The sequence below is a fragment of the Thunnus maccoyii genome, chromosome 20 (genome assembly GCF_910596095.1).
Source record: "Thunnus maccoyii chromosome 20, fThuMac1.1, whole genome shotgun sequence".
Classification (NCBI taxonomy): Eukaryota; Metazoa; Chordata; class Actinopteri; order Scombriformes; family Scombridae; genus Thunnus; species Thunnus maccoyii.
The window spans coordinates 20,066,699-20,092,003 of NC_056552.1; the positions used below are offsets into that span (position 1 = coordinate 20,066,699).

The 25,305-nt window shown below is 40.6% G+C and overlaps 1 protein-coding gene across 5 annotated transcripts; it reads left to right on the forward strand.

Annotated features, from left to right (window-relative positions):
* Nucleotides 1-332: 332 nt before the first annotated feature.
* On the forward strand, nt 333-21,381 carry kctd17 (potassium channel tetramerization domain containing 17). Of its 5 annotated transcripts, none has more exons than XM_042396877.1 (7): nt 333-790; nt 14,396-14,504; nt 15,587-15,678; nt 16,559-16,702; nt 18,315-18,440; nt 18,966-19,104; nt 21,134-21,381. In XM_042396877.1, exons 1-6 carry the CDS (start codon nt 428-430, stop codon nt 19,062-19,064), a joined length of 933 nt encoding a protein of 310 aa, XP_042252811.1. In that variant the 5' UTR covers nt 333-427; the 3' UTR covers nt 19,065-19,104; nt 21,134-21,381. The 5 variants fall into 5 exon arrangements, with proteins under 5 accessions (XP_042252811.1, XP_042252813.1, XP_042252810.1 ...); XM_042396879.1 differs by having other exon boundaries at nt 334-790; nt 16,559-16,654; XM_042396876.1 differs by having other exon boundaries at nt 336-790; nt 16,556-16,702.
* The last annotated feature ends 3,924 nt before the right edge of the window (nt 21,382-25,305 follow it).

Genomic DNA, 25,305 nt, shown 5'->3' on the forward strand with positions numbered 1-25,305 from the left:
TCATCATTATTATTATGTTCTACTTTTATTCTTCCATGTTGCTTTTGTGGGAGCAAACACATAGACACATGCCTTGTATGCTGCAGACTCGTCTAATAAACAGGTTCTGATTCTGTACATAGTAGGAGGATCCTGGGGCAAATAGGGGCCCGCAAGGCCCCCAGAAAGTTAATCCGGTCATGATAATAATACTCCACATTTTAACCTCATGTATGAGTAAATTGTCAGCTATGAAGGGGACCCAGCCTTTATTGTGAGAGTATTTCTCGGATGTAGTATGTCTCACTTGCTGCACCTTCATGGCTGGTGTGAGTTGTGCGGGTGTGCGGGGCGGAGCGTGCTCGGCGGGTGACGGAGGAGAGAAAAAGCCGAGGCAGCAGCGGATACACGGACGTCTTCACTGTGTGTCAAAGCGGCGGTTTTCCAAATGGCAACGACAGCGGACGACCAGCGGGAACCGGCGGACGTCGCTGCGCTGCCGACACACCACGGCTGCCGCCACCACAACAATAATAGCAACAACAACAACAACAATAACAACAACAACAAAGACAGCGAGGCGGGAGAGAGCGCGACCTCCGCTACCGCCAGCCCGACCGAGCCCGGCGGGACGGCGCCGCAGAGCATCGGTAACGGCTCGGTCATCAACCCCAGCGGGGGGAGTAACGGAAAGTGGGTCCGGCTGAACGTCGGCGGCACCGTGTTCCTCACGACGCGACAGACGCTCCTAAAAGAGCAAACTTCATTCCTGTACCGGCTGTGCCAGCAGCAGGACCTGCACTCTGACACGGTGAGTCCGGCCAGTTGGATGACAAATACAACCATAACAATGTTATAACCGGAGCTTTGCACGTGTCTGTGGCACTTACTGATGATGATTTGGCCTTCTTCTACGTCAGTGGTTCTCAAAGTGGGGTCCGGGGACCCCCCCTAGGTCCTTGAGGTGGTCCCCAGCAAAAAGGGGAAAAATTCATTTTCATTATAATTCAATCCATAAGTAACACAATGACAGAATGTTTGACTACTCTGGTCATGGGGTTCATAAGCTTTCTGTAATAAAACATCTAAAAGCAAAGATCTTATCAAATGGGGGTACGTGGTCTAATTTGTGTCTATTTAGGGGTCCTTGATGTGAAAAAGTTTGAGAACCACTGCTCTATGTGACTGAGAGCAGTGACTCCCATTGTCCTGTGACCCCTTAAAATAAAGCAAAGTGCAACTGGGACCCCTCCTCATGTTACTTTGTCTACCAGTTAAGTTACTGAGTATTGTCTTGATTCATCTGTCAATCATTTTGTCCATAACATGTCAGAAAGTAGTGAAAAAGATCTGTTAAAGTTCCGCACAGTCCAAGGTTTTGTCTGATTAACAGTTCAAAACCCGAAGATATTCAGTTTATCATCATGTTCAACACAGAAAAGCATTAAATCATCAGATTTGAAAAGCTGGAACCAGCTTTTTTTCCATTTTTGCTTAAAAAATGACTAAAACAATTATTCGATTATCAAAATAGTTGCTGATTAATCTTCTGACGATCGGACTAGGTTGGGAACCACTGACTTAGACGCTGCTTTGCTTTTCCTCTGGGCAGTCGAGTTAGGACATCTGTCAGTACATTAGTCTGCATGTAATATTCATTAGTGAGTACAGTCATGGAAGAAGGAGGAGGAGGCTGGTAGTGGCCTAACCTGAAGGGCATGTGAAACTGAACCTTCTGTCAGTTTTACACTGAGACAAAGCTGGTGAAAAATCACAATAACATTTTATAACATTCCTGTAGTGACCCATAGTTTTTCTGTGGCTCCCAGTAGTGAGTTCACAGTGACTAGGAACATTGTTGTGTTTTTTTATACACTCAAAAGCGGTCAAACTATAGTTTGATATGTCTAAAAAAAAAAAACCTTAACACGATTTATTTTCAAAGGCATTGCTGTGGTATGAAGGGTGGATTTGCCCAAACATGACTAAAAGGATTATAATATGTGTGCAGGTCTTGGCATGAAGTAAAGCCGATTGTGATAGAAAATGAGTAATTTATCCAGAGATATCTTCTAATGTATCACCATAGGCTTAAAGGCACCGACAATATGTATCTGTTGTCATCTGTGTGCCATCAACAAAACCTATTACTACAACTCCGCTCCCGGAAATGCACGCCTGCAGCTTCAGAGCGGGCGTGGAGTTGCCTAATGACCAGCTGATATGCAGTATGTGCAGCATGAAGCGCTCCCACTCGCTCTTTCTCTTGTGTGTGTGTGTGTGTGTGTGTGTGTGTGAGTGTGTGTCTCAGCATCGTTTTGTGGTGTGAATGTAGCTCAGGTCAGATGGATGAACACGTGCCTCCTCTTCTGCAGGGAGCTGCACAGTCAGTAGCTGTACAGCTGGCATCTTATGAGGAGAGAGATGTATTATGTGTCTCCCAGTCACATGTAGTCTGAGCGCACTGTAAGGGCTGGCAAGACTCATAAATGATGCAGATTTCTATTATGCTGCGGCCTTTGATATGTATGCATGTGACAGAGAGAGCGGGGTAGGTCTTCCTCACAGCCTGGAGTCCACTGTCTGTTGACATTTGGTTGCTTTTGGGCGAAAACCTCTCATCTTCAAAATGTCACTGAGAAATCCGCCTCAGGAAGGCAGCACATGCGATTTTATACCACTATGTCGATACGTATGTGTTTTTTGGGTGTTGTATGACAGACAGGAAATCAGGTAAGAGAGAGAGAGAGAAGGGGATTACATTCAATAAAGGCCCCTGATGTTGTAATTACATGGTCAGCGTGTTAAACCAGGACACACAATATAATAAAGTTTAGAGCTGCGACAATTATTTGATTAATCAATCGACAGACAGTTAATCTGCGGCAGCTTTTAAAATTCAAACGATTGTTTAAATTATTTTTTAAAAAATCACTTGTCTCAGCTTCTCAAATGTGAATATTGTCTGGTTTTCTTACTCTTCTAAGACAGGAAACTGAATTTTTGACTAATGGTCAGACTACACAAGACATCTGAGGACGTCATCATGAGCTCTGGGGACTTGTGACGGCCATTTTCACTATTTCCTGATCATTGATAGATGAAACAGTGGAAGGATTAATGAAAATGTAAATAATCTTTAGTTGCAGCTCTTGTAAGGTTATTTGAAAGTGGTTGTTGGGCTGCAATTAACGACTGTTTTCATTATTGATTAATCTGTTGATTATTTTCTCAATTAATTGATTAGTTTTGTCTATAAAATGTCAGAAAATGGTGAAAAATGTCAGTCACTGCTTCCCAAAGCCCAAGGTGACGTTCTCTGATGTCTTCTTTTGTCCTGAATGACCGTCCACAACCCGAAGTGTCTGTCAGAGAAGAATAAAGAAACCAGGAAATCTACACATTTAAAAAAGTAGAGAATTTTGATATTTTTTATTACGATTACATTACTAACGATTAATCAATTATCAAAAAAGTTTAATTTTCTTGACTAATCGTTGTAACTCTAATCAGTTGAGGGATTGTTTATGGATAAAATAACCAAATAAGAAAGTCTGTTTAAAATTCAATCCCAGTAAATGTTGGTACTTCATCACATTTTGGCAGAAATCATAGAAAAATCCTTTAATACTGTAAAACCATCCTGCTCATTTATATGCAGCGTCGCCCATAACACACCCAGAGATACTGAACCACAGTACAAACTGTGTTTAACTTCACCATCGTGTCCCTTGGACGTTATCCAGCGGAGGGTTTTAAACAGAGTCATGTGACCTTGCAGAGGAGCAGAGTTTGGAGGTTTCAGCTCCACAGCAGCAGCGACTGTTCCCCTGCTGCACCGGCAGGCTCTGTGGAAAGAATATTCCCATGTGACCTTCAACCGCGACCTGACAGGAGCTCCCTCTGCACCGCCCGAAGACACACAGTCACACACTGTATCTCCCTGTGTCTCACACGCATACAAACACACGCACCTACATCTCTTTCCTCTCTTCATCCTCGCTCTTTCCATCCCTGTCGTCATCATCATTATCCCGTCCTCTCGTCATTCTCACTCTCGGCAGCTGACTCACTCTGAATGCCTAACCCATGTTTGTCCTTTTCTCGTCTGCGTCTTTGATATCCGCTCTCTATCACAAACTCTTTGAGTTGAGTCCAGAGAGACACGGAGAGACTTAATTTTTGTTTCCCTGGCTCCATCACACTGCTGTCATCCTAAAAACGGGAACTGAGCTGTAGGCAAGGAGCTGAATCCTCTGAGAGTTGTGACTTATGAGCAAGACAGGCGAGGAGCACCAAAGCTGCTTTTTGTCAGGCATGTCACACAGCTATCTGAGTCAGGATTTAGTATTTATGCAGTCAAGGCCGTTTCTAGCTTTTTCAGGGCTCTGTGCAATATCTTGTTTGCATTATATTCTATACGCATATAAATGAGACCAAATGCTTCCTATTTTAATTTAAGGAACTTAGTGCATTGTTAAGATCATCATCACCATCTTCAAAACTTTGAAGATTTTTTAGAAGCAAAGTCATCAATGATGTCATCGTAGGACAGCTGCTGGCCAATCGCATGACTGATAATGATAATGGCAAGACCGCTGACAATGCTTGGTTACGTAACCCCTGCAACACCTAGTTAAACGAACCAGTGTGTACGTTCGTAGGGAGGAGTTGAAGAAAAGTAAAGGACTCAACCAGTAGCTGGAGCCAGAGGGTAGGCTCAGTAGAAGATTGTATTAAATCTTTTCTGTTGTAAGAAAATAAAATGATGCTGGAATTTTTAAAACCAATAACAGACATAACTCAAACCAATTCAACCACTTTTTGGTTTGTCCATTCTGGGCCACTGTAGAAACATGGTGGTGCAACATGGTGGGCTCCGTGGAAAGGGACCTGCTCCCTCTGTAGATATAAAGGGCTCATTCTAAGGTAACCAAAACACAACAATTCTTATTTTCATGGGATTATACACTAATGAAAACATACTTCTGAATATTATATTCCATTTCTGTCAAGTCCGTTCCGCTAGATGCCACTAAATCTTACAAACTGGTCCTTTAACACATGACTCGGAGGCGCCTGGATTGGTCACTCAGTCACTCCATTTGTCTTCTGTCCTCAAGACTTGGTTTTACATTTACCCACAGAGTTTCACACTCACTCCACACTCTTCTTTGCATCCGCTCTCATCACCTTTTTCCTCACCGTCTAGTGCAGGGAAGGACGGGACTTAACATATTTCCTCCAACAGGAACTTTCTAACCAATGTTAAACTAATAACAAAATCAGTCTGACACGCAGATGAGTTAACTTACTCTCTGTCATTTTCTCATAAAACAGAAAATAATACTAAATAATAGGAACATTTATGGGACTCTTTTCTCTACTGGGTTATAGTTACCAAAAGTGTCAATTTATATTTGAGGAGATAAAAAATACGTTGGCACACCGGGACCCCCCTAGCAGTCGCGTTCTGGGCCCTACACACATGCAAGAAACGGCTCTGTATGCTAAAATAGATGGTACACTATAGGAAGGCTTTTGAAATGCAAATATTTCCCTTCCAGAGAGACGTGTTTTTGTCTGCCAGTTGATCATAGAGATATTTATCATATACTGCCTGGTCTGTTGTTCCTTTGTGTACTTATGTCATTACCTAGATGTTGAAGCTCCCTCACTGCTGGCACAAGCAGTAATCCCTTTGTATTCTACACACAGACTCTCATTTTCAAAGTCACAACCAAAATGTTGGTCACTGGAGGACCACATATTTGACTGAGCAAAAAATATTAATGAAGTTGTCAGATATATGCAAAGCTGCAATCCAGTAGCCCAAAGTAAATGTTGTTTGGTTGGATATGTATGTATATGTATGTATATATATGTATATGTATGTATATGTATGTAAGTCACGTGAATAATTATTGTGGAAAAATGAAATCAGTGACACCAAGTTCAAAGTAATTGTTTTCATTCGGCAGGTTTACCCTCAAAAGCCTCATGATGAATACGGACTGAATCAGTCAGACCACTGAGCATAACAGCTGTGGGTGCACACAAGCATGAATGATACAACAGATTGAGTTCAGCCGGGTGGGGGTGAAGGGGGAGAATCAGTGTCTTTTAAATTTTTGCGAAAAGATGCAACATTGTTTTTTTTATTAGAGAAAACATTTCACAGTAAGTGTAGTTTATTTCTCTCCTGGTTATACGAGTGCGATGATATGTGACGTGGTACACCACATATAAACAAAGTTAAAGATCCCGTCCAGACATGATTTTTGACATAATTTTTTTTTCCCCACGAAAAAGTTCAATAACCTATTTAAAAATCTTAAAATTACATCTACTTCGTCTCTTTCATTTTGCCTCATTTGTGCTCCAACGGCTCCACATCATGCTTGTATAAGTCACATACTGGATCACGATTGGCCAAACTAGATGTGATGTCAGATATAAAGTGAGTACAGAGAAACGTTTGCCCCTTCAGCAGATGGATGTGAAAACAGACCTCTAGTGTCAAACTGCACAGTGAAGATAAAACATCAACGTGGCATCACAAAAAGCAAAACATATTTTTGAGTGAAGGGGGACTTTAATATTATGGTCTTTAAAAGCCTGAAGTGCATATGGAAGTGTCTGTGAAGGGTCCAACCCAGCAGACACCAGGCTGAAAACCAGCCTTTGCTCCGGTTGTTTTCGTACACAGAACAACCTGAAGCTGAATGACACAGAGGAGCAGTCCAGCCTTTGGTTTTCTTGTCTCACTCAGTAGAGAAGCTGATTTTATCCGCGCTGGAGTCCCTCTCTAATCCTCTGGCGTTAGCGTGTCTCTTCTCAGGGGTTCTTGGCTGTTCTTAAACACACACACACACACACACACACACACACACACACACACACACACACTGTCTGGCTGTGTTCGACTGTTTTAATGAGATTACGGCACTTCAGCTGCCCTACCCCCTCACCAAACCAAACCCAGGGCTTTCTGCCATTCATACAACCCAATCTGACCTCACGCCGTCCCAAGCCAATTACATTATGAAGCTTTGACACCAAGGTGATGTTAACTGAACAGGTGTATCATGGCGGCCGGTCGCAGATGATAACCACATAATCGTATTACCACAGATTATGAATTACGCATATTAAATATCACAGGGATCATGCAGATGAGTTTTGAATGACCCAATGCTGTGACTCAGATTATCTGGACACATTTTCTGCTGTGTTTCACTTTAAAATTCTGTAAGACTCTCTGTCCAATTTCACAGCGTCAGCATGGATTCTACCACATGCCCGAACTCGCTTTATTACCTTATCTGTGCTAAGAGAGGCATTGGCAGCGACCAGGGATCATAAAAAAAAAAAATCATAAAAAAAACCCCGCTAGAGCCAAAGTTCTCATTTGAATAAATAGTACAGAGTTGTGTGAACTTGTTTCTGTTTCCATCAAGATACACAAATTAGACTTGTCTGGGCTACACAAATAGACCTTGTATGCAATGTACACACCTTTCTTAGGAAAAACATGAAAATGCTGCTATTCATCACCACAGTTTCAGTATTACAGTATCACTACATCTACTGGATTGAAGTAATATAGGTTGTAGCAGGTGGTTGTCTTTTTGGAAAAAAAAAGATTTTCATAAGAGATGAAACCTATCAAGAGAGAATTTCACTAACAAGACTTTTTTTCAGTAGGGCTTTAGGTTTGGGGACTTTTTCACATCTGCAAAAGTGTTTTTATTCACTCAGCAAGGAGCAGAACCACATGAAATGAAATGCGTTTATAGGTGCGGAGCTGCTGTGACATCAAAAATGTCACAAACACTGAGAAGTCAGTAGTTCAGCCAGACCATCTGTGATGTCGGGGATAATAAAGTAGGCTGATTGCTAGGGCTGTAGTCAACCAAAGAAAATCTTGGTCGACTAAAATCGGACGTAATCTTCAAATAATCGATTAGTCGCGGGGGGGGGGGTGTAACGGGACAGAGTGCGCAGTAAACTCGTCAGCCACACATTTCTCTGTTCTGTATTTCTCTGTTTTTGTGTCTTCAGGTTAGCTAACCCATTGTTGCTAACTTTGGAGCTAACTCCCTTTACTTTTCCAGCATTTGGGGAAACAACAGACGTGACTTTTTAGCATTTATTAACTGACACACTGTAGTCTGTACTGTACATTTACTGCCAGACTGAAAACTTACTACTAACCTTTTCCTCTGCCCCGCTCACTATGCTAACATACTCCTTAATGGAGCCACGCTACCAATAGTTTCCCAGGCAACAACAGAGGTTGACTCACATACCGGAACAGTGCTGCACAGAGATTCCCATATCGATTTCCATATCAAATAATAAAAAACATTTTTTTTGGCCTGGCGGGGGTTCTCGTTGTGTCATTATGGAGAAACACAGATTCAGTAAACGTTGAGTACAGTTAGACCCAGCAGTCTCCATGAGGTTGGGCGAGTTCAAAGTTGTGAAAACAACGGGGGTGTTTTGAATACACAGGTTTTCACAGGTAATTTGTTAGTGTGTCCCTCCCGCCGCAGGAAATAATGTATTACTCCTGGAAAGCTATTGATGTAGAACTTTTCTCCTTATGAAAATAACACAGAGATTATTCGACCAATGAGAATTTAGTCAGACGAGAGCATATTGACTAATCAGTCGACCAGCAGACTACAGCCCTACTGATTGCACTCACATCTAGAGTTTTCTCACCGTTCCTGCCCCCTTTAGGAGGTGGCCATCCCAGACTTCAGGAGTTTTGGGTTTTATACCCCTCCCGACAATCGGTGGAGAAATCTGGTCTGGGAGTTTGGTTGGTACTGATGTTCGGCCCAGATTATCTGGTAATGTGAGTGGTTTATAGATCCAATCTTAAACCTCCAGAGCTGCTCACAGACTCATCAGGGCCACCCTGATCATTTCAAACTTGTTTGATATTTAGGATTTAAAATCTGGATGATTACGTCACTACTTTCCGAGCGGGACCACAATAGCCGATGAGAGAGACAAGTCTACAAGGAGATGGTGTTGCCAAGCAACGGTGAACATTCTAGCCCTTGAGGCTAACGTTAGCTAGCATACTACTGTTGACAGATATTAAAACTTACAGTTAAAATCTCACCTCCAGTTCTCGCTGAAGAACAGACAACACGTGTTGACCACGTCTACACAAACATTTTTTCATCTACATTCGTTTAGCCTTCTGCTTCAGTTTTTTCTCATTTTGTTTACATCTGCTTCCTCATGAGATCATGTGAGATCACATGAGGTGGTGCGTTGCTCCTTCTGGTACAATAATCTTAATAATATCTTGTAGTGTGTGATGCACCGTTATTTTCAAATCTTGTAGTGTGTGCGTGTTTGAGATTAGAGAGAAGTTTCTCCTTATGTCTCTGAAGCAACCCAATTAAAAAAATCGGTTAGGATTTTAAAATTCCTGTAGTCTGAGCCCGACATAAGAGTAAGCCAAGCCTGGATTGATCGATGTCTATAGATGAAATGTGACTGATGTGTAGGTTTTGTGTTAAATCAACAAAAAAATCAAACAGTTGTTCTTCTTTCTCTTAAATCTACCTCTTGAGTGATAAATAATTTCAAATAAAAGCTGCAGAAGTTAAACAGGATACACAACAGATTTTGCAATGTTAGTTGAGCCACAGTGTTGACACATGCTCAAGCAAACAGCAGAATGCAGGCGAGCGTGTGTGTGTGTGTGTGTGTGTGTGCGTGTTTAGAGGTGAACGGGGCTTTTGTTTGGCTATTGGTGATGATAGCCTGTGGGATGTACTCACCTCTACAGAGAGATGTTGTGGAGTCACATCCTATTTCCCTGAACACACGTTCTGTAAAACATTAACTCACCAACCAGTGTTCCTGTCCTCTCAGTAACAGAAAAAGATGATCTTGTGAGCACGCTCCAGCTATACATTGAATCTAGTAAAATGTCATATGTACATGGGAACATCTTTACAGACTCAGTTTGTGCATTGCATTGGACATATAGAATTTTTATTTTGGGTTAATGGTGAGAGTCATACACCATGGCTTCCTGGTTGAGTTTTTCAGTCCGTAAGCATCATAAAGCTTCCGTCAACTGTCACAACAAGCAGATGCAGAATATGTGCATGATACAATCATTCTGTATGGGGAAGTCAGAGAAACCTGTGGGGAAATCTAAGGGGAATTTCCTGAGAAAAAGAGTAAATGCTGTGTTTTTGCTGTATTTTTAATTTCCGTGATACAGTACTGCAGTACTGAATCTGTAGTACGTAGAGGCAGCAGAAGATGAGAGCAAGAGAAGACGGTGGCGTGAAAAGGCGTGCAGACTGCATTCAATGGAGAATGTAAAAAAATATACAATCAGTGATTGAGCAAGTTGACCAAATTTTTTAGAAGTCATTGTCCTACGGCTGCAATGCCTGTCATAATGAATAACTAGTAATTGTGTGTATGTGTGTGTGTGAGAGAAACTATGGCTCTGACACATTCAGGAAGCTTTTCCTTGGTGTTGTCAAGCCCACACTGTCAAGTCAAGTCACGTTGACGAGGCGTTAGTCTGTCCTCTACTGCAGCTCCGCTCATTTAGGATGGGGTGTGTGTGTGTGTGGGTGAAACCATTTATACTCTGTGCTGCAGTCACAGCCTCTACACACTCTAATCACTGTGATTTTCAGTGCAGGCACACACAGTGCTGTGTCTATACCAGCTGCCTCCTAGTCTTCATATCCCTTCCCCTCCATCCTCTCCATCACACACAGAAACCTCACGCGTCTTCATCTTCCGTCTTGACGGCAGAATCGCTCTTCGCTTCTTTGTGTATCTACGTTTCATTTCTAATAGGAAGTTATTTATCACACTGTTTCTTTCAACCCTGCTCTCTTTCTCCTCCGTCGATCTCTCCAGGTCCGTCTCCCGCTCGTCTCTTTCTCCTCTTAATTCTTCCCTCATCTTGCGGTAATGACGTGCTTGTATCTAGGTGTCTTTGTTCATTGTATTCGCTTCATGTCTCACATTGGGAACGCCTCCTGCGTGACTGAACTCATCAGAAGCTCCTGTCACGCTATGCCAGCAAAGATTGGCTGGACCCAAAGACATGAAAGAGATTCTTCCCCATATAGATTGGGCTGACAACACACCGTCAATCATTCATTAATTTCTTCTCACTGTTAAAGGAACAAACCTATTCTCAGACTCAACTGTCTATTTTCAGGATTATAGTGCACTAACTATTTGTTAATCCATTACAATGTTTCTGCATAAAGCTCTTCTGAAGCTCTTATTAAAGGTATAATGTGCAGGATTTTTTGGTTGGTGTTTGTAAACATGCAGCATTCAAAGTTGGCCCCTCCTCCCGAGCAAAAGAAGAGAGAGAGAGCAGCGTTGGTCCAGCGAGCTAGAGAGTGAATGAAGAGAGTTAGTGATGTTGACGAGAACAAAGCTGTGAAATGTTTTTTTTTTCTTTATTTGTGGTAGATTAGTTTAATTTTTGTGAAAAATAATTTCAAATCTTCCAAGTGTGCATCATTATTAAATAGCATTTCATCACATGCAGGGTCAGATGTGTCGTCCATATTCCGTATTATCTGTTTTACTGTTAAGTCTAAGATCAAATATAACCAAACTAATGTTAGATTTGTCAGTTAATCCCGTTAGCTATGCAACCCAGTTACTGGGTGTTAATATTTCGTAGCAACTAATCTCTATGTAAGATCTGATGCGTAAATATCCACTTAGCCTAAGTATTAACTCAATTTAAAGGGCCATATTATAAAAAACTCACTTTTTCAGTGCTTGTTTGTATATATTTGGGTCTCTGATGTGCCTACTAACACACAAACTGTGAAATAAGACAACATGATTCAACAAGCCATTCAGATTTGATGCCCCCTGTTACATCACTTGGGGCTTCATTGAAATTGTACCGCCCCCCCATCCATGCCTCTATCTGAGACTTCACCCACTAAATATCCTGAGGTCCGCCATGTTTTTCTTGCAAGCGCCAGTTGGGACTTGGCTAAGCTAAGCTAAGGGTGAAAAATTTGTATGTATTGTGGGGCGGGACCAGGCAACAGAGCTGCTGGTTGCTGACTGACGCCTGCTGAGCGCCAGCCAGCTCTATAGGAGAGAGCTAGGGAGCAGAGCTGAAGAGTCCTGTGTTGCTGCTGCTGCTGTTTTCATCTTCTGGAGGATTAAACACCCGATTCTGCTCTGATCCAGAGCAGTTTACCGGCGAGAGGAGTTTATTTTTTCAACTTTTGGGATTAAGTGGATTTATCTTCAAACTCGCTTCTCAGCATAGCCGGAGCTAAGCTAACACCTGAGTCACACACCACCTCAGCTGCTGTCATCAATAATAAACATCTTAAATGCTGGTGAGGTAATTAACTTTGGGGTGGTTCTGCAAGAGCATTGAGAGGGACAACGTCCTTGATACCCCATTAACACCTCAGAGCCCCATTGGTGCAGCTCTCACTTTTACACAAAAGAAGTGTGAGGAGGAAAAAACAGAGTCAATGATAATATTGGCCCAGGCTGCTCGAAGCACAGGCATCAGGCTTCTCCTAGCAAACACATTCCTAAGGGCTCAGGGTTGAACAAACCACTTCCACAGGTTTGGGCCTCAGAGTGACCTAAAAAGCTTCTACCTCCATACAGGAGGTGAGGAGGAGGTAGAGACTGACCTGATAGCAAACTGTAAACTTGACTGTAAGCCAGCTCTTTTGTTTACAGTCCAGTTGGACAATAGATCAGGAACTCTCAAATCGAGGGTAGCTGCAGATCCAAACGAACAAACTGGGATTTGCATGAACAACCTGAAAGTCCAGTTAAGCCCTTCAGATATCTGAAAGCACAAAATCCCAAACACGTCTATCTACAGCAGTCAAAACACACCACCAAACTGGACTCTGGAATGTCAGATTTTTTTTATTAGAAATGTTTTGTGTGCATTTAGTCGTTGAGGTTGGGATTAGAGGACCCAGTAACAAAAGCAATAACATGCTTCTGTACAAGATGCTGCTGGAGGGTAAGGTTGTCCATTGCTGCTTCAGCAAACAGCCATAAAAAGAATCAGTCATGTGAATCGAGCAGGTTCTCTTTATCAAGCTGAACAATTTCTTTGGTCTTTGACTGAAATATGAATGTACATGCCACCAGCCAAATGTTGGTGGTTGGTTAAGGAAACACTTTTGTGACCCTGTGTGTCAGTAGGAAATAATTGCGTGAAAAACTTTGCCCAAAAAAGATGTAATATTTCTCAAATCTGCCTGTCCAGTTTGCTTCTCTCTCGACAGAGGTAACCCACTGAACTGTTTTAATGACACATAATCAGCAGATGTGACCAAAGTTCTTAACATCCTCTTTCATTTTCCCAACAATTCCTGCTCTTTTCCCCTTCTGTATCTCTCTGCTTGAATCTCCTAAAGGCCTGTATGCATTTCTCAAGCACTAGCTCTTTTGTGAATTCAGCTCTAAAAGGGGTCTCTGCTTCAAGCAATCATCACAAGGAACAGCAGGGGGGTGGTGTGTGTGTGTGTGTGTATGCTGGAGGGGCAGTATGTAGTCATGACGTAACGCTAACAGCCAGGCTGGCTTAGCAGAAGTAGCCTGGAAGTGGGACAGAAGAAGGACACGTGGGATAATAAAGTCACCAACAACTACTCTGGAGTGACAGTAACCAGAACTTCTGTGTCCAGCTGCAAAAGGCTGTTGTTGTGGCAGGAAGCTCTCAAGGGAAAAGCAAATAGCAGTGTTTGCAGCAGGAAGCATCAGGGTTTAATGGAAAAGGAGGGGAAACACAGAACTTTTTATAATCAGGGCTGGGAAAAGTTACTTTTCTATCTGACTACTGGGAGTTGTTGTACCTTTGTACACAAAAATATTGCAAAAAACATTTTATCAATCAGGTAATTCTAAAGATATAAGTTTTTTTCTCAAAAACTACAAAAGCATCACATCCTTATAACATCAACAGAACCTCCGCTGTACAGGAGACTTATATTTTGGAGACAAAGTCCTCTGCCAAGATGAAAATAGCCAGCCAGGATGTTATTCCCCAGTGAGTATCTAAAAATACTTAATATATTACAGAAAAGGTCAGTTGGAAGGAAAAGTAGTAGCACAATTCAAGTTTGAGAAATACTGTACATGGAAAAACAGCATTTAATTACTCATGACCACTAAAAAGTTATATTTAAGTGACAAAATACTGCTTATATAGAATAACTAAGATTGCATTGAACATCACTAGTTTAGTTCATCAAAAACCCTCTGTGGTTCATTAGTGACAACACAAGGAAAGAGCTCAAAGTGACTCGGTGTCATAGTGTGAAAACAGTTCCTGATGTGATAAAGGTGTTAATGGACAGTGTACTTTCTGTCTGTTCCTCCTCTGTAACAGGATGAGACGGGAGCGTATGTGATCGACAGAGATCCCACCTACTTCGGTCCCATCCTCAACTACTTGCGGCACGGAAAGCTGGTCTACAACAAGGAGCTGGCTGAAGAAGGTCTCATAATGCATATGATGGATGCTGGGTGCATGAGTTTGTTTCATTTTTGGGCAGGTGTAAATAATCAAATTCCCCCCACGCTGCCTCATGTAACGTCAGTTCTTTTACCACCATATTTTCTATTTAAGTAAATGTGAAAATACTCTGTCTAGGATTAATAAATAATGTTGTATGCTACAGCAGTGATTCTCAACCAGTGTTAGGCTATTACTGCTACTGCACTTACATGGAAAGTGTAGTAGTTCAAGTAATTTGCTGCGATAGAAATTACAAATTGATTTTAAAAAAAATATATATATATATATATCTCCACATATTGAATCACCATAACACCTGAACATGACAAACTGCAACTAAGAATGCGAGAAAAGTTAGCAAGCAAGCAGAGTAACAAAGAGAAACCGTTAAAAGTAATTAATGGATAAACAGTTGAAATTGTTAGCTAAAAGTAATGGATACATTGTTGAAATACATAGCGAATTTAGAAATGATTAATAATAGTAATGGAGACAGTTGAAATTGTTAGCTTAATGGATAAATGGATAGAAAAGTTACCTAAATGTTAGCTAAAAGTAATGGATAAATGGTTTAAATAGCTAAAAGTACTGGATTATCAGTTGAAATTGTTAGCTAAAAATAGTGGATAAATGGTAGCCAATGAATAAATGGCAAACAGTTGAAATTGTTAGCTTGATGATAAATGGTTGAAATAGTTACTAAAAGTAATGTATAAATATTGGAAATAGCCAAAATTACTGAATAAACAGTCAAAATTGTTAGCTTAAAGTAATGGATCAATGGTTGAAACATCCAGCTTCTGCCACTCAAAGTGGTGGTAGTATGAATGCAAATTTAACCAAAACATGACATTTCACTTGTATGAAAACATTTGTATCCACCATAATACCAACATATCACTGATACTTAAATGGTATCCAATTTAAAATCTTTTTAAATGAACACATTTGTAACATGACGGGTGGTTTCGATGAACGGGTTCTTGAGTTCATCTGACAGCATGTAAGTCGGCGCTGTAGCACTCACACAGCAGCTGAGTTGTGTGTTTCTTCTGTTACAAGGTGTCCTGGAGGAGGCTGAGTTTTACAACATCACCCCACTGATCAAACTGATCAAGGAGAGGATCGTGGAGAGGGACTCCAAGGCCACACAGGTATACACAGAATATATCTGTATATAAACAAAAAGTGTTTGCTGCTTCACTCTGTCTAAAGGCTTTAACGGTCATACACAGATCATCTCAGTCACTGGATATCATGTTTGAATTATGATAAAAATAGAGATACAGGCTAACAGAACAATTATATTAATATTCTTGAACCATATGGAATTTATTTTGCATCTAACCTTTCTAATACATCCTGTACTAAATATTGCAATACTTACTATCTGCACCCACAACACACAGACACACAAACATACACACACAGAGTACACCATTATGGTGTAAGAGCAATGCCTCGCAGTCATTTTCTTCTTTGTCAGTGATTTCATCCTTCTGTGCTTCTCTAAAGAGAGCGCTGCTGCACACCAGGCTTCTCTCTCCTTTCTTTTCTCTCTCAGGATGGTTGCACTCTCTCTTATATAATCCCACTGCTCTCGCAAACATACACCCACTTTCCCTATGTTCTACCGTACTTTACTGTACATAAGCTATAGCTTGCCTGCTGTTAAATATGATGCGATAATCTGAAAATAGAAATGCTGATTTTGTAGACAGCCCACAACTACAATGTATTTTTCTCTTTTAAATTCTTTTTTTTTTCTTTTGAATATTATGTAATTCTTATTCCAAGTCAGTTTTTTTGCTTGTAATTTAATTTTTTTTGTTCACTTTGAACACTGGTTTACATAATGTTTCTAAAACGTTAAAATTAAAGTCAGTTTATTAACATTTTGGTCATTGTAACAACATTATTAGTCAATCATCACCACATCTTTATCTTATTTTTTCTCCCTCTGAAGATGATCGTACCTTCTGTTAGATTCATCTACTTTCAATTCAACACCTTCTCGCTCTCTTTCCCCAGCAGGTGCCCCCCAAGCACGTCTACCGAGTGTTGCAGTGCCAGGAAGAGGAGCTGACCCAGATGGTCTCCACAATGTCGGACGGCTGGAAGTTTGAGCAGGTCAGCGTGCGCACCTGCAGAAAGCCCCGCACCGGACTGCTCTGGACTGTGGGTTGGACTCACGCTGCTGCTGACCCTTCAATCTTGACCCTTGGCCTGATCCCTTGGCCCTGACCTGAGCCCTTCCTTCTGCACTCCTAAAATGAGTTTAGGTGTCCCAGTCTAGATAGTTTAGATCTTTTTTCACGTAGTCTAGATAGATAGAGATCGCGTAGGCTAGATCTTGATTTATCAACCTTAAGTACCACTTTATTTTTACAGATAGTTCCAGTAAGACAGGGACATCGTCCACTGCACCCCATAATTTTCAGTCTTTCACTTTCAGCCTCTAACAAAGGGTTCAGAACCCAGTTAGTCTATATCCTGCACTGTGGCACCGGGTGCAACCTGGAACGGTCACACCATACCTGTAGCCTTTGTCTTTGTTAAGCTGGTTGGTTTGTAGCTGTTACATTTTTAAAAATATATTGTAGAACCTTTCTGTGAACGATTAAAACTCAGACAACGTGTTCATTAAGTCTTCTGTTGATCACAGGACAGCTGTAATGACACAGAGCAAGTGTTCACATTGTGAGCAACACAACTAATGAATCAACAACTAATTAGTCACTTTTATGCATGTATGCATGTCCTTACATCGCTATCTCTACCAGCGAGTAACTCATACCACACATGCGTTTATTTTAGAAACTTGAATGTGGCCTTCAAGGTTTGCCTTTCTGATTTCTTTACGTTTTCTCATTATATTTAGACTGTCTTGGTTACAGATGTTAGACCAAACCGTACTAGAGCAGAAACAATGAGTCAATTAATCAATAAATAAGTAGTTAGAAAATTAACGGGCAACTATTTTGATTATTAGTCGTTCTAGTTTATTTTACGTTTATGCAAAAATTCACTGATTTGAGCTTCTCAAATGTGAATATTTGCTGACTTTTTATTTGACTGCACTGAAAGCATTTGGGTTTGCACTGCTGCTCGGACAAAACAAGCAATTATAGACCAAAATGAATTGATTGATTGAGAAAATAGTCGTCAGATTAATGATAAGTGCCTAATCTCCCACCACCAGCAGTCTGTTTAGAAAAGAGCGACCCACTAACTGCGTTGCTCACAGTGCGAACACACAGTCAAGATGTAATGTCAGTAATAGAGGAAAGTCTTTCAGAGTTAAAGTTATCTCTTACGGTGAAGGCTGAGCCTCCTAGGTTGCTTTAATTCATTTGACACCCTCTCCACTAGTGACATCTCAGAGCCTCGTGGTGTCATATAGGTCAGCCTAGAAATCCCTCCTTGTCCTTCTGCTTTGGCACCAAGCTCCAATGCATGCTACACAGCTATGGTTTGCACACAATTTCTGCACAAGCTGACCCGCAGTTATTTTGCTCTTCCCATAAGTAAAAGACGCTTCTTGTTGAGTCCACTGCTGTATGTGTAACGGCAGGCTGTCCGCTCCTTGCCCCCCCCCCCACTCCCCCCTTCTTCCATGCATGAGCACAAGAGTCTTTCCTCTGCTTTAGTTTGGGATCTCAGCTCTCTGCTGTCTTTGTTTTCTCTGCTGCAATCTCTTAATTCTTTCTGACACTCACTTTCTGTCTGCCTCTGTCCCCCCTCTCTCCTCTGTATATCTTTCTGGATCTGTGTCTCTCTCCTTTTCTAGATGGTGAACATCGGCTCGTCGTACAGCTACGGTACGGAGGACCAGGCTGAGTTTCTGTGTGTTGTCTCCAAGGAGCTTCACACTCCAGGATCTGGACTGGGTACGGAACAGAGCCACAAAACTAAGGTGAAACTCTATTTTTTTTTTCTCACACACACACACACAAACAACAGGATCAAGCTGCTAGGCTGTGTGTCCATGTGGGGTCCTTTCCTCGTTTTGAATGTGTGTATTACTGTTTTGTCACGGTGTGTGTGAGAGAAGGAGGGGGGGGGTATCTCCTCTCATTGGAAGCGTGTGTGTGCTTTGATCCTGCACTCTCCACTGAACGCTCCCAAATGTCAATCGCCTCAAAATGTCATTCACAAACACATTCACTCCATCATCCACACACCTCTGCCTCCCTCTCCCGCTGTTATCGATCTCTCACTTTGTCTTCCTGTCTATCCCTCACTGTATCCGTCTGTTTTCAGGCTCTTTCATATGGATATATTGATATATATATCTGTCCCTGTATTTACCTCTCAGCTTCTCTCTGTCCACTCACTGACACTCATCAGTGTGTTCATTTTTTTGTCGTTTTCTGTCTTTTTGTTTGTTTGTTTTTTTTTCTTTTGTGTTTTCCCCCTCCGTCCTTCATGCCGAATGAAGCCGGCGGAGACGCAGGAGGAGGAAGCAGCGAAGGATGAGGAGGAGGAGGAGGAGGAGGGAGGGAGAGATACCGCACCGAATGAGTGGCTTAGAGAATGAGGGAGTCATGTTTCTTTGTTCCAAAGAGAGGCGGGAATGGGTGAGGAACTGTGCTAGAGTGCAATAGATGTGCTAGTGGGTAGACCTGGTAGATTTTAGTGTGTGTATGTGTATATGTGTGATGTCTACGAGGACTCAGGGTGTTTCATGGCACTGCATTGAGTATGAAGTCCGAGCTCTTCCTCTGTTTCAGTAGACGCAGCGCTTAATGAAAACCGTGTGAATTTAAAAGATGCGTAATAGACAAATGCAAGCGGCAGTGAGGGAGCGCTCCATCTGGAGAAAGCTGGGCAACAAAGGTCTCCGTCCAGATTTCAACCGACCATCACCCTAACCCATAAACTCCATGGCAACCAAACTAAGACAAAGTATCTGTATCTTTACAACCAGCAGCAACATAGTAAATTACCACATGCTGATAAAGACGTTTGTCTCTTTTACAAGCAGCTTTAACGTCCAATCATACAGGACACTGATTTAAGGCTTGACAACATCAGCTACGCTTCTACTTTGAACAGTCTACGCAGGCTAGCAGTATCCTTCTGTTGTTGTTCCATCGGACAAAATAAAAATTACAATAATATCACAGCAGTATCTCAATATTGGTCTGATACAGTACTCATTGTACATTATTTAGAAATATTCTTTTTGTTTATTTAAAACAGAGCTGCAATGATCGATTGATCTACAGAAAATTAATCGCCAACTATTTTTATGATTGAATAATCGTTTTGAGTAATTTTTTAAAGAAAAAATGTCCAAATTCTTTGATTCCAAAGAATGGACTGGTCGCTCATGGTGGGAACAAAAAGGAGACATTTGAGGACGTAACCTTGGGCTCTGGGAAACTGTAATCAACATTTTTCACCATTTTCTGACATTTTACAAACTAATCGATTTATTGAGAAAATAATCAACAGATGAATCGTTAATGAAAACAAACATTAATCGGAGCCCTAATTTAATATCTCACGCAGAGAGATATTTTGGTTTAAATTTAAGTTATAAGTCTTTGGTCAAACAGTTGATTCATGTAGCACATGAATCAACTGAAGCAAACATGAAGCAAAACATGTCAATATGAGAATTTAAAAAAGATTTATTACAGAAAGACAAATAATGATAATGTTAAATTATCACCCATACCCAATGATGACGTTAATTAATGCTATTGGCATTAAGTTATAATAGTAGTAAAAGCAAAAAAAAAAAAAAAAATTCAGACCAGTTGTGATGCTGGTTTCTGATGGTCTTTACTAATGAATGAGGTTGGGTTGGAACCACCTTTTTTACAACCGACATCCGACATCACCACGTCTGTAGAAAAATCTGCTGTGATGAAGCGAAGGTCAGTTTCCAGCTGTTGGACACTCAGAGGATTTCTCTTCAAACTGTGAGGGTTCAAAGCCATTAAATACAATTAATAAGAGGTCAGTTTTTTTATGAAAAGCCTTGGTGATATAAAATCCCATTTGGCAAAATGTCATGTTTGGTGAATTCTGCTAAGTAGACGTTGGATAAAGATGTCACTTTGCTGTGCTTTTTGTCATCATGACCTGCACAAGCTGTGTGTATACATGCACATGCTTTATCTGGTCCAACAGTGACCCGACACAGCCTTACAGATATATTGATTGAGCGCTGCGTCTCTACGGGCTCTAATTACCAATGTTGTGACATGGAATATCCTTGACCTTTTAGTGCAGCAGTAGTAGTGTTAGATGTCCTTCCAAATCTGTGTACATACTGTATACACACTATCAATGTAGAATCACATACAGTTACACCCACCACATGATGGACACATACATTTAAACACGCAAAACCAAACAAATGTCAAAGGGACACGCACATTTTAAGACATGGCTGTGTATGTTTTTGTTAATTTTCAGCCATTACGCACATCATCGATGTCATTTTTGCTCTCATTTCGTCACCATTTCCATCACCATCATCACTATCATTACGGCCAAACCATAGCTGTAGTTAGAATATGTAAAATGTTTATAGATTAGATTGGTGTGAATCTGCAGTTCCTAATGTTTTCATGTTTTTCTTTTATTTCACAGCTTTTCCAGATCCATGGGTCCCGGATGTAGAAATCGCAAGAATCTAAGTTATTTTTTTCTAGGCTTATTATGACATCCTGTACATGGTGTATGTGTGTGTTTTGCATCAAATGGACAGTCACCAAAACAGATTTGTAGTGTTTTTATTGGTTCATTGACAAAATGCTGGTTATAAAGATGACCAAAAAACACACAAAAAAACAAAATCCTACAGTCAGTCGGAGCAATGTCTTCAAACATATTTCACAGTGAAACTCATTTTATTAGTGGAAATGATCATGTGTTGTTGTGCAAATGTTTTATTGCCAAGGGCGTTAGTGAAGCTTAGTAAATTATAACCAAAGATCCAGATTAAAGCTGGCTGAACCAAGGTGCTGAACAAGAATATAAAATCCGCCTGAAGAAAATAGGAATAGTTTTGGTTACACAGTGAGGAGATGCGGCTGTGACATTATGATCTGACGGATAGCAGATGGTGCCAGAGCATCAGATTGCATCTGTGTTGTGCAGCTTTGGATCATTTACTGCCTAGCTATTGCATTTCCAGCTGGCATGGAGGCATTAATTCCGTTAATCAAATTTAAACCAAATATTTCAAAACTTATTATCATCCAAGTGATGGATGCAGTTGTTTCCCAAATGTAATTAAGACCATTACCCCTATAATCCGTCATATGTGTTATAAAGACCTGACTGTAAGCAACTTTTCATTTCTTCTGTACTTGAGGCAGAAGTTTGGTTGGGAAACCAACAACCACGATGAAACCACTAACTGTTAATGGCAAACATTTCAGTCATTACCAGCTCTACTTGGTCGTTAACCTTTTTTGGAAATATTTAATTATTTGTTGCTCTCAGTGTGAAAATGTGTTTATGCTGGTTTGATCGAACACAGACTCCACGGCTCATGTGGTCAAGGCTGGAGCAGATCTCAGCAGTGTTTACTGCATAAAAAAGCACACAAACATGTGTTGAACCACCTGTTAAAGCTTTATTCAGAGAAGGCCTCATACTCCTGGTCGGCTAGAGTCGGTATGCCTCCGGTTTCAAATTGCGTCGGATGCTTGGACCCCAGTATACCTGCTTGCAGGTCTAATTGTTTGTTGCTCACGGCATGAACATGGGTCAACACTGATTTCATTGTATTAAATGTTAGCGTAGCATTTTATTGGTTCGTTTGGATGTACATTAACAGATTTAAACAATGTAGCCGGAGAAAGAGGAGGGCATTTTCTGCTTTTGGAGCATCTGACTGATTATTTTACTGGGTCTCGTTACAAAGATTCATCTGGCTTCACACTGTAGAGGAAGAGCAGCCAGCTCACATGCACTACACTGACAAAAACACACACTGCTTTACATTTACCTAGTCATGCTCTGACACACACCTGCATCACCTTTTGCCCGTGCATGCTAGCTCAGCAGCAGCAGCAGCAGCAGCGCTGTGTCAGTCTGTTGCTCTGGCTGGGATCCAGAGCCAGCTTTGGCCCCAGCTGACAGAGATGTTGGTGAGAGTCAGGAAAAGCGTGAACAGAGAGAGAAAGGGAGGGGAGGGTGAGAGAAAGTGAAGTTTATATGTGTGTTGTAAAAATTAGTCACTCTGCCATTTTCTTTGTTTGGTAGGATAAGGTTCAGCACTTAAATCTGCTGCAGCGCAGGTGTGTGATTGAAAAGGACTTATAGAAGCAGTTAGTTAGATAACACGTGACCTTGAACAACCTCTATTGGCAACTTGCAGGAACTGCACCACAAATCAAATTTGTGTCCCCTCCACAAGTCACAAACCTTGACAGTAGTTTGAATCATGTTGTGTAATGAATTTAATTGGATTAACTTAAGTGTGTGTAATGAAAGAATTCGTGTCCAGCTGTCATTCAGCAAATACACCTCCCACAAGAATTTGACAGCACATTTACTGTATGGAAAAACACTGGAGGTGAAGTTGTTGAATGCTGGAAAATAAAGGGTTATACATTACTTAAAAATAAAACATTCAGTTTGTATCAGCAAGTAATAAAATGTGTAAATGCGCATTCAGCCTAGAATATGTCTAAAATAGCCCAATGTCACATCGTAGCTTATCAGAAAACATTTAACCAAATAAAACAGAAAATACATGGTAGAACAGATGCTAACATGGAGACGGGGCAGGACTTTGGCTCTTTTGAAATATTTCTTGGAGGCATAAATAACTGTAATGGTGTTAATCATCAGTAGTAGGAGCCAAACAACTCCAACAGTAGAAAAACAAAAAAAGGGGAAAAAAGAATTGGTTACCATACCGAGTTTTGTAGATTAGCTAGTTAGCACAGTTGATATTCCAAATTCAGGTTAGCCGTACTAGCCAACAGCTAACTGGATAAGATAGTTAACAGCGTTCCAACATCTTCATTTCTATGTGTTTTTGTCTTTAAAAGATAAGTTTGGTGTTAATCTTTATTTGCTTATTGTCCACCAATACCATGAAAAGACTAAAACCAACAGTGTGTTCGACCTTCTCTTACTCACTTACTTCCCTGATGTTAATCCTACAAAATGTCTCAAGAATATATATAGTTTAATATTTTTTACTGTAGATTTTAGGAAATGTTACTCAAACAGAAGTCAATATCGCAAATAGGTTCGGAACTATTTTCAGCCACAAGATACACATTTGGTGTGCTAGTAACTATTTACGGCCGCAGGACAATGTGTGTGTGTTGAGTGGAAGTAATAAAGTCGAAGTAATAGTTTTTGGACAATAATGGAGGCAAAGAGGAATAAGCTGTATCAGGCTTTGGCTACACAGACACTTCTTGTTATTCGGATACATTTATTGTTGGTTTTGGTCTTTCCATGATACATTTTCTTTAGACAGAAAAGAAAAACATAACCATCACCACTTCACTTTAGTCATTAAAGCTATCCTTCAGTAACCTTAAAAAAACTGCAGTTCTTTGGCTCCGCCTGCTGAGGTTTACCACAACCTGAGAGATTATTTCTGCCTCTGAGACTTCTGCAGACATATTGAAACGTTGGCTGTCAACAGCTTATGTCTGAGCCTCCCCCCCGCTGTGTAGCTCCTGTTTCAACAATGACTGACCAGCAACACAAAGCAAACACACAAATACACTCGGACTGTCTTATATAGGCAATAAGCAGTTAGAGATACAATGTGAGACAATCGAGAATTAAGATCACAGTTAGCGAGTTTTTGATAACATTTTGATAATTTTAAGGTAAAACTAAAGCTGAAAAAATAGGCTGCAAATACAATAACGAGAGTGTGTTTGTGTCTGTGTGTGTGCAGATGTGTCTCATCTATTTTAGGTGTAGAGTATAAACTGATATCCTGGATCGTTAGGATCCATGCAATACCTTATTAGCTGGATCACCAGAAGACAATAAATGTTAGTATAATACAGTTACTGATTATGCTTATGATAATCACAACAGTAATAGTAACAGGAGGGAGAAGACTGAAAGAGACACATTTTTTTTTAGTTATGTTCTGTTACTTCACTTTTTTTTTGTTTGTTTGTTTGTTTTTTGAGGCTTTTAACTGGGATCATTCGGTGCCTTGAGTTCAAGAAGTAAAACTGACATGTCAAAAATGATCGTAGGTGTTATTACATGCTTCTTTTTTTTTTAAATAGCTGTTTCAATATTTTAGTCGAAGAAAGGGTAGTTTACAATCTCCAGTCAGAGTCCAGCTTTGGTATTCATATAAACTTCTTCCAGTGCTTATTTGCTCTGAGAGTTTTGTTTTTCAGAAGGTGCTGACAAGCAGATAAAGAGAGTGAACGTACAGAACATACAGCTGCATGTTTGAGGGGAAGCCGTTTCATTGCATCTCTCGTAGAAGGCTTAGCTGTTTTGTATAAAATGTCATGCCTTTTTTATTCTTTTGTACGTTTGATTGTCTAATTTATTCTCAAGGTTTCTTTTTGAATGTTACATGGTGAAAAGAATTTGGGTTTTGACTTTTTTTAGCGGGGGGATTTATGTCATCTTATGGTGACCTTTTGCTTTTTTTCTACTTAATGACTAGCTTTTATGTTTTACCTGATGGTCTTTAAAAGCATATAGAAATTTAATCATCAGGTTTACCAAATAGGCTAGTTTGTAGTTTTCACATCATGAATGCTGTTGAACATACATTCCCCCAAGAATAAAGTTTTCCTCTCAAATAG